Source organism: Peromyscus eremicus, chromosome 4, assembly GCF_949786415.1.
Source record: "Peromyscus eremicus chromosome 4, PerEre_H2_v1, whole genome shotgun sequence".
Taxonomy (NCBI): Eukaryota; Metazoa; Chordata; class Mammalia; order Rodentia; family Cricetidae; genus Peromyscus; species Peromyscus eremicus.
This window is the reverse complement of record NC_081419.1, coordinates 64,810,717-64,820,969: the sequence shown is the minus strand read 5'-3', so window position 1 is coordinate 64,820,969 and position 10,253 is coordinate 64,810,717. Positions and strand designations below refer to the sequence as shown.

Sequence of the window (10,253 nt, the reverse complement as noted above, 5' to 3'; positions counted from 1 at the left end):
TTGAGTTTCCTCTATTGAGAATTCTCTGTTTAGATCTGTATACCATTTTAATTGGATTATTTGATATTTTGATATCTACTTTTGAATTCTTTATATATTTTAGATATTATTAGTCTGCTATCAGATATGGAGTTGGTAAAAATCATTTCCCATTTTGTTGGCTGCCGCTTTGTCTGAATGACAGTGTCCTTTGCCCTAGAGAGACTTTCAGTTGCATGAGGTTCCATTTATTAACTATTGATCTTAATGTCTGAACTATTAGTGTTCTGTTCATAAAGTTGTCTCCTGTATTAATGTTTTCAAGGCTATGCCCCCTCTTTCTCTTTTGTCAGTGTCAGTGTATTTGGTTTTATGTTGAGGTCTTTGATCCACTTGGACTTGAATTTTATGTAGAGTGATAAGTATGGATCTAATTGGATTCTTCTACATACAGACATCTAGTTTGACCAGCACCATTTGATGAAGATGCTACCTTTTGTCTAGTATATGTTCCTGGCTTCTTTACCAAAAATCAGAAATCCATAGTTGTGCTAGTTTATGTCTGTATCTTCAATCTGATTCTACTGATCAACATGTCTATTTTTATGTGAATACCATATGGCTTGTAATCCTATAGCTCTGTAGTACAATTTGGAATCAAGAATGTTGATACCTCTAGCAGTTTTTGTATGTTTATGTATTTGTTTTGTTGTTGTTTGTTTTTTTGTTCAGGATTGTTTTAGCTTCCCTACATTTTGTGTTTTTCTATATGAAGATGAGAATTGTCCCTTCAAGGTTGAAGACTTATGTTGTATTTTTATAGGAATTGCATTGAATCTGTAGATTGCTTTGGTAGATGTCCATTTTTACTGTACTGATCCTACTAATCCATGAGCACGGGAAATACTTCCATCTTCTTATATTTTCTTCAAGAATTTGAAGTTTTATTATATACAAGTCTTTATTTTGCTTGATTAGAGGTATCCCAAGCATTAAATGTTATTTGAGATTATTGTGAAAGTTATTGGTTCCCTGATTTCTTTCTCAGTCTGAGAGGAGGAGGAGGAGGAAGACCCATGGGCCAGCCACCCAGCCACACAGCCAGCCATAGAGTATGAGTAAGATTTATAGAAGTAAGAGAACAGGAAAATCCCAGAGGTAAAAGGTAGATGGGATAAGTTAAGTTAAGGAAAGCTGGCAAGAAACAAGCCAAGCCAATCTGGGCATTTATAATTAAGAAGAAGCCTCCATGAGTGATTTATTTGGGAGATGAGTGGTAGCACCCCCACCCCGCACCCCAAAGGAGTAAAAACAAACAACAACACTGTCCTGACTGTCCTGATAGTAAACTGGATTTTATAAGGTGAAATCCTAACCAAGACACTAGATGTGGTGTTTTAGGGAATGATATCATAGTCAAATCAGAGATAGATAAAGGCTTAAAAGATCTCATAAATAGAGAGAATGCAAAAAACTATCATAGCCCAGAAACTTGACCATGGCCAATATCAGCTATAATAATCATGTTCATAATATTGCAGTTATCAGTCTAGTGCAGTCTTGTACAGAAACTCAAATGGAAGTAATGCCCTTGTCAGATAGTTCTCCTTCATCTATGAGACTGAGCAAAAATACTCATATAATTTGATATGTACATTAGTCAAAATATTTTGGACATGAGTACATTACATGATATTATGTTGGAGATCACTTTCATGTGGAAAAAACTGGGATGAAGTTCATATGTATAGGTTCCTGGTTGTGGCACCGCAGGAGACATACTACCTTTTCCCTCACACTGAAGGAGAACTTGGAGATACAAACATGATAGGGTATGAAGTCAAGAAAAGCAAACTACATGCTCAGTTCCAACACATAATATCTAATGTGTCAATTATTCCTATCACATAATACACACTGAATATAAATAGTCATACAAATAGAAAGGGACACATATTCCATATAGTCAGAGTAGCTTAAATAAAATGCACATAAGAAGATAATGACTTGCACAGAAGGATAAATTTTACAGATTTCAGAAAGATAATAACATAACTGCATTGTGGCTCTTACCTTAAGAATTACATACATGCAGTTTGATCATATTTATGAATTTGAAAGATAACCATCTCTGTGTTCTGTTTTGAGTACCAAATATTAGACTCATAGAATATTAGTATCAAAGCAGGGAGTCTATCTAGGGAGCAATCACAATCACCCAGGTAAAATGTGATGTTGAGTTGAAATGAGATAATAGTTGGAAAAGGATTAAAAGTGATATCCTTCAGGACATGTGTTGAAGATGATGTCAACAGGATAAGGACTTTGAAATAAGAGATAGAGGAGCATTACCCAGGAAAAGGAATTTAATTGGCTTTCAGTTGGAACACAGATAACTAATGCAGAGTGGCACATAGGTGGTTGGATGATGAACTTATGAGATTAGCTTTGTATTCTTTTGTTGTTTGTTTGTTTGTTTTGTTTTGTTTTGTTTTTTGTTTTTCAAGACAGGGTCTCTCTGTGTAGCTTTGAGGCCTTTCCTAGAATTCACTTTGTAGACCAGGCTAGCCTCGAACTCACAGAGATCCACCTGCCTCTGCCTCCCAAGTGCTGGGATTAAAGGCGTGTGCCACCATCACCCGGCCTAGCTTTGTATTCTTACATTGTAACTTTTTAAAAGTACAAATAATGTTGATGTTTGTACATTTTAATATATAATTTTATTAGTAATTAACAATAGTAGTAAGTTCTTATATTTTACCACCTAGTCAAGGTTTGTCCTAGAAGTCAAGAAGATTGGAAAAAATTAAGATGTTCAGCTGTTAAGTAATGTGTTTAATGAGTCATCCTAATGCAAATTAATTCAGTGAATATACAGAACATAGAAGAGAAGAAATTTCGAAAAATTATATTAACAAAAGACCTGTCATAATTTCAGTATGAGTGAAATGTAATGGAACGTAAAATATTATTATTAGGAAACATATCTCCTTTATTGAAATGTCAAAGACTAAATATAAGCAAGATATAAAGGTTTTTTTTAATGCCAATTTCTAAAGCTATCTGGAACTACATGAAACATTTTATTTTTAATTATAGTGGATAAAGTCAATTTGATATTTACATTGTGTTTGAATTTAAGGATTTAAAAAATAATAGAATTTTCTAACCAGCACTCAGCCATGTTTCTAATCTCACCTTGGCCTTGATCACTGTCACAGACCAGCATGTACTCCTATTTCTACCTTGTTCCCTTCAGTCTTATTTCTAATAGCCTTCCCTATTTTGCCTACCATATTATTCCCATACATTTGCCTTTAGAGAATTATCTTGCATCTTTAATGTCTTAATATAGAAGTCCCCCTGAAGGCTCCCCCAATGGCTATGCAGCACTTCAAAGGCATTTTGTGAGAAGCAACATGTGCTCTGTAAGTTTTTAACCTAAATTGTTTTAAATTGCCTCCTGTCTTAAAATACGAGCTCCAAACTATAACACAACATTCTCTTATCCACTATTTTATATACAGCTCCTAGAAGAGCTTCTGAAATATCAAGCTCTGTCCACCCTCTGTGATGAATAACTGAAAATGAACACTGTGTTTACTGCAGATATTTAATGTTCATGGGGGTTAAAATGCCCATTCCACAAATACGTTTTACTGAATAATTATAACTGAATGTTATAATTTAAATGTTTTAATTCCATAACTGATCCTGCAATTTATTGTCATATTAACATTTACATTTGCTTTAAGAAAATGTGATCCTAAATTATCTAGGCCCCGAGGATTACCATGTACCCCACCATGGCATTGTAAAATGGCAAATATGTCTCTCTAATATTATCATAGTAGAACCCTAAAGGAAAAAAAAACACACTTTGTTTCTGGAATGCCTGAATCTTGAATATAACAGCAAATACATTGTGCTACAACAAAACAACACAGATTTCTGTAAAGAATATCTAACTTCAAGATAAGGACACATGATTCTAAAATATCTCCAGTCAACTAGGAAGCATCCCTTTTGTTTTCTTCTCTAAATCAAAGCAAGTGGTCTCATTAAAATAGCACACTAGGCCAGGAGGTGGTGGTGCACACCTTTAATCCCAGCACTCAGGAGGTAGAGCCAGGCAGATCTCTGTGAGTTGGAGGCCAGCCTGGTCTACAGAGCGAGATCCAGGACAGGCACCAAAACTACACCGAGAAACCCTGTCTCAAAAAAAAAAAAAAAAAGCACACTAAATATCTGAAAAATGTTACCTGAAAGGATCCTTGGCAGCATGCAAACTGGGGGATTTGGTTTCCTAAAGTATTTAGATGTATTGAGCCTTTCATTATTTTCTTCTTGTTTATTTATGAACATGTATGTCTCTAAGTCTTTTTTAGGCTTAAATTTCATCACTAGTATTCATGAGAATGCACTGGACCATTAGGAATGTTTTTGTTGATGGGATTCTAACCCGCAGAAGTGAATGTAACCCATATGGTTCCAAAGATTAGAACTTGTGAGAGTGAAGATGGTATAATCCAAGAGATATTGTGAAGAAGAGTTTTTGATCATGGATCTTGAGGATAACACCAGGATATAGAAGTGGAGAATAAACAATGGCAATGGATGAGAAAGCCAAGAAATACTTCACTTTTCTTTTCAAGTAAGAATTCACTAGGGACCTTAAGAATACTTAAGGTAGTCAAGTAAAACCTCCAGAAGAAATCATTTCAGCAGAGAAGAGGGAAAGAAGTTAGAACATTAAACTGAGGAGCTTTATACTGTTCAAAATGCAGGTGTGAACAAGAGTATGTGTTCATGTGCGTGTGCGTGTGCGTGTGTGTGCGCGCGCGCGTGTGTGTGTGTGTGTGTGTGTGTGTGTGTGTGTGTGTGTGTGTGTGTGTACATCCTTTTCAGGAAGGATGTATATCATAAAATATCTTGGTGAACTGTCCCAGAAACTAGACAGTAGCCAAAATATACGTTTATCTGATTTTTTAAATTCAAAAGATGCTCCTCCATGCCTTGTCCCCAGAGGACTGGAATTAGTGCGGAGATTAGATCTTCACTGGCTTTGTAGGAAATATTTCTTCATGCCTTAACAGTTAGTGGCACCCCTTGTGCCCCACTTAGTGCACATGTTCTTCAGAGCGTTTTTCACCTCTGCATTTCTCAAGGTGTAGATCAAGGGATTTAACATTGGCTCAACAACAGTAAAGGACACAGCCATTGCTTTGTCTACTGGAAATGTCACCACGGGCCTCATATATAAGAAAATACATGGCACAAAGAATAAAACAACCACTGTGAAGTGTGAGCTACATGTGGACAGGGCTTTGCGTCTCCCTTCAGAGCTATAAGACTTGAGGGAGCAGAGGATTACTACATAGGAAGCAATAAGAATAAGGAAAATGGACACACACATCACCCCACTGTTGAGAATGACTAAGAGACCCAAGATATGGGTGTCCATGCAGGCCAGTTTCAACAATGGAAACAAGTCACACATGAAATGGTCAATGACATTGGGACCACAGAATGGTATTTGATACATAAAGAGAAGCTGAATGGTTGCGTGCATGCATCCTCCCACCCAAGCCCCTCCTACCATCAGGCTGCACACCCGAGGACTCATGATGGTTATGTAGTTCAGGGGTTTACAGATGGCCACATAGCGGTCATAGGCCATCACAATGAGAAGGATGATGCCCACACCACCAAAGAAATGTTCTGCAAATAGCTGGGTCAGGCAACCTTCAAATGAGACAATAGTCCTCTCAGAAAGGGAGTCCATAATCAACTTTGGAGCAATAACAGAAGAATAAGTGACGTCCATGAGTGATAGAGATAAAAGGAAGAAGTACATGGGTGACCTCAGACTCGGACTTCTAGTTATGGTTACCACAATAAGTAGATTTCCCAACACTGTGGCCATGTACATAATTAGAAACAAAACAGCCAATATTTTCCTCAGCTCTGGATTCACTGTAATTCCCAAAAGAATGAACTCAGTCACATTGTTTTGATTCACCATTTTTGCAATCTGAAGGACATACAAAATTCTGCACTGGAGGATCTGTAAAAGGAATATTACTTTTAATGAGTCATCATGTAGTGTTGTGGACATTTGTTGCTTCTTGTCTCATACCTTCCTGACACATGTATTCTCCACCCATTTGTGCAGAAGCCAATAGCATTTAGAAAAAGTCTGATAGTACTTTCAGTCTCATTGAACTCAAGACAGCTTTGTTTCTCATTAATTCAACTCTTTTTTCTTTATAATTTAATTTTACATATCAGCCATGGATTCCCCTGTCCTCCCTCCTCCTGCCACCCTTGCCCTCCGCCCAACCCACCCCCCATTCCCATCTCCTCCAGGTTTCTGTCCAAGTGCTTGCTGCTTGGACAATTTGGAAATTCTTCTTCACAGCTAAGTGTGTGCATATTCCTAACAATATTGTGTAATTAAATTCTGAGAAAACCTTGACTTTGGAGTATAGCTGTTAACAGGTACTTAATAACTTGTTTTGCACACTCTTGGCTTGCTCCTTTGTCATTCTTTTTCTCACACTTCTTTGTTCCTACATCATTTTTTTTTCACACACAATAAGAGAAACATTACACATGCAAGACTTCCTGAACATCTCAAAGGCTCTGGCTTTTGCAGACTTGAAAGTAGAATTTTAAGCTTAACTTACCATTTTATGTACACATGGACAATGTTTGAACCTGCATGGACTCATGCCATGTATTTTTGAACATTTACCATGTTCTAGTTGTAGAACCTTGAGAAAAATCAAACACCAAGGACTACATACCAAAGACAACATTTTTACACATGAACATTTACTTTTTAAAACTGGACTAGTAATATCCTTATTACATATTGCTAACATTTGGTGAGTGTTGTGCCTCATGAAATTGCATGTTTTACAATGTTCGTTTTTTTTTCTTCAGTTTAAATAATAGAAAAAGTCTTAAAGAGGTGGCAGGAGATGATACAAAATTCTCATAAATAGTAAATACAGAAGTCAAATCCAAATTTAGCATTTCTGCTTCTAAATCTAAGAGAAATTACAACCTATATTATTTCTCCCAGGTTAACTGCTAGTGCTCAATATGAATGACATTACTATATAATTATCATTAGGAGAATGATCCTGTGAAATAAATTCATGCTTCCTATGTCTACTTCATTCATCAATTCAGTAGTAAAATTCAATGACACTCTTGTAAAAAGTTAATATTCTAATTTTAAATTATGCACACATACATATCTACATATGTGAATATATATATTAATGACAAATTTAGAAAATGAAGCCATCATTTAATTTGTCAAATATCAAACAACTTTCTAAAATCCTCTTTTAAAATAAATTAAACCTTAAATGCATTTCCCACTTCCAAAAGTCCATATCTGTAATGTGTCTGATATTATCATTTTATATACTCTAAGTCAGTGGGATGACATAAATATTCTAGTATAAAGGGTAGTATAAGGAATTATAAATCCTCCATCATAACCCACTTCTTTTCTTCCTGTTTTACTTGTGAACACCAGAGGAAACAAAGGATTCTAAGTGAGAATGGAAATGTCAATTTCTACACCTAGTTTATTTTGTGCTTATTATCTTCCTTCCATGTAGTATACCAGTTATTTATTATATCACATGAGATGGACACAGTTAAAATTTTATGTTGAGAATAAGGAAGTTGAGTCTTAGAAACATTAAGTTATATAGGAATACAACTCCATGTGTCAAGTTCTTGCCATGAGGTCTATAGAAAACACATGAAAGAGCTGAGTGCAAGTGGTTATGATTGTATCCCCAGTTCTTGAGAGGCAGAGACAGGTAGAAATCTGGGGTGTGAAAACTTGCCACCTAAACCATTTGGTGAGATCCAAGGTAGTTAAATATCACATTTCAAAAAGAAAGATGGATGACATATGAGGAATAATACAGGGGATTGACAATTGAGCTACACACACATGTACACACATGCACAAGAGACAAGTGGGAAGGGAGAATCTCATATCAGATGAACTGGAATTTTGAATCAGGTACTCTCATTTTGAACTACACATTCTGAACTACACTAAAACTCTGAAGAAATAAAGTGACCACAGATAGCTATAAAAAAGACTGTAACATTGACTGTTACAACAGTCAAATGTATGATTTGTAAAAAAAAAAAAAAAAAAAAAAAGTCTTAGTAGTAAAATTGTCTTTGCTGGCCACAAACATAAGTCATGTGTTATTTGGTTCACATATATTCTTTTTGCTCTCCCTATTACTACTTAAAATAGACTGCTACCAGAAAGTTCTTTGTAAACCTAAAATAGAGACTAACACTGATTCCTATCACGAACTGAAGGACCTCAAAATTTTTGAATACTACTAAGTAGAAGGAACACAACTTTAGAAAACAGAATAAATGAAGTTTATCATTTCACTCTCTAGCTTCTAGTGTATGTTGAATTGCTAACTTTCTACATCTCAAAGATATTGTTATAAACCAGTGGAAGGCTATGGGCTCAAGGAAGTCATTTTCAGGACTTCTACATTAATACATAAAACATTTCAGATCTTACCTGCATTCAATCTTAATGCTTCCAAGTAAGATTTCCTATCAGCAATCACAAACCTAAAATAGTTTAAAATAACAGGTAGCATGTCCTTGTAGTAATGTATAATAATGCCCCCCTTTTTTCTTCAATCTGGAAATCAGTCACAACTATCTCTTCATTTATAACAATACATCTAAATCAAATTAGTCTGGCAGTCAAAATGTCTTAATAATAATCAAATCAATCTCCATTCTCTTCTTTTCATAGGTCATCCTCCCAGGGCCTGGAGTCCAAACCTCAGCATGCATGTTGCAATGGGCAAAGCCCTGAGGCAGAGTGAGCATTGTCAACTCTCTACAAGACTACTTACTGACTACTGAACACTCAATTCTGCAGAAAGCCCCTGTGCAGTCTAGATTTTATGTAGATTCATAAGAACATGTATGAGTAAATGAGGTAAATAAAGAAGTGAACCTGTCTGAGAAATGGTTAGAACTAAGAGCAGTGAGGAGGAAGAGAAAAATGAGTACGTGGGCAGAATATGGTCAAAGTATATTTTATCTTGTATGAAATTGTGTTTATGAATCCCACTATCATGAATGATAAGTGTACACCAAGAAAGAAAAAAGTTATGAGTATTCACTTTGTCTTCAGTCTTTCTAAATATAAAACACAGTAAATTGACTCAATGCAAATACATCAGACATGAGATCTTTCTTAATTTTTAAGTTAGAAATTACAACACAATATCTGAACACATGTGCTTTCACAGGATTGTATGCTTATTAGTGCAACTATTCTAAGAACTTTGTGCACTACCATGTAACTATTTACATGTCTATAAAGGAAATAAAAAGCACAATCTTCGACTACCCTTTCTAGTTACTTTACATAATTGTAATAGTCTCACCTTCCCACTATCTCTGCTTAGATTCTCTATCAACAAATCCATGACCTTTTCTTCTTCATCACCCATTTATTTCCCACCATTGTCTTCATTAACATCATCCTAAGCACTTGTTAGATCTTACCTGTATAGTTCCCATATAAGCAATAATTTATCTTTCATTATTTTAATTCGGTTTTAGCTTTTTAGGGGTATGTTCAAACATGATCAATTTATTCTATTCCATCAACCTTCAAATATATATATATTTGATTATATTAAATTAATCCATGGCTCCCCAGCAAGTCAGATGGCATTCTTACCTCCAGAAATGGAAGTGTCACCAGCAAAACATAGCTGTCAGTCCCATGGCATACTGCTTCAAATAGCACATTCACCATATTTCATAATTACTATTCCAGCTCTTAGACATGTGATAACCAATTTCAAGAGATGAACCACAGCTTGGTGTCTCAATTCAGCCTTCATATCCTTTTCACATATGATCTTTTTGACAACTTCCAAAAAGAAGTAAAAATTCAAACTATACATTTTTATTGATAGCTCAGGGCTCTTCATCATCAGACCACATTTGTGCACATAATAAAACACCCAAAGGAATTACTGACACATCAAAAAGTATATTTGTGAGTATATTGGGTGATTCAATTATTGCAACAACTTGAGCTGTATCTCAGATTAATAAGAACACATTTAAAAATGCCTTCAATTTCATTTCTTTATGGTCTCTGTGACCACAAAGGCCAGTTAGCTGGATGATGTCAGTAAGTAAAAGAAAAGGTTGTACAGGTAATTCTTTAAATC

The 10,253-nt window shown here is 35.4% G+C and overlaps 1 protein-coding gene across 1 annotated transcript; it reads right to left on the bottom strand.

The window, feature by feature from the left end:
• Window positions 1–2,623: 2,623 nt before the first annotated feature.
• LOC131908302 (olfactory receptor 4C6-like) lies at window positions 2,624–6,004 on the bottom strand. Its single transcript, XM_059259353.1, has 2 exons — window positions 5,109–6,004; window positions 2,624–2,648 (listed from the first exon to the last, which is right to left on the bottom strand). The coding sequence occupies exons 1-2, from the start codon at window positions 6,002–6,004 to the stop codon at window positions 2,624–2,626; spliced, it is 921 nt and encodes a 306-aa protein (XP_059115336.1).
• Between the last annotated feature and the right edge of the window lie 4,249 nt (window positions 6,005–10,253).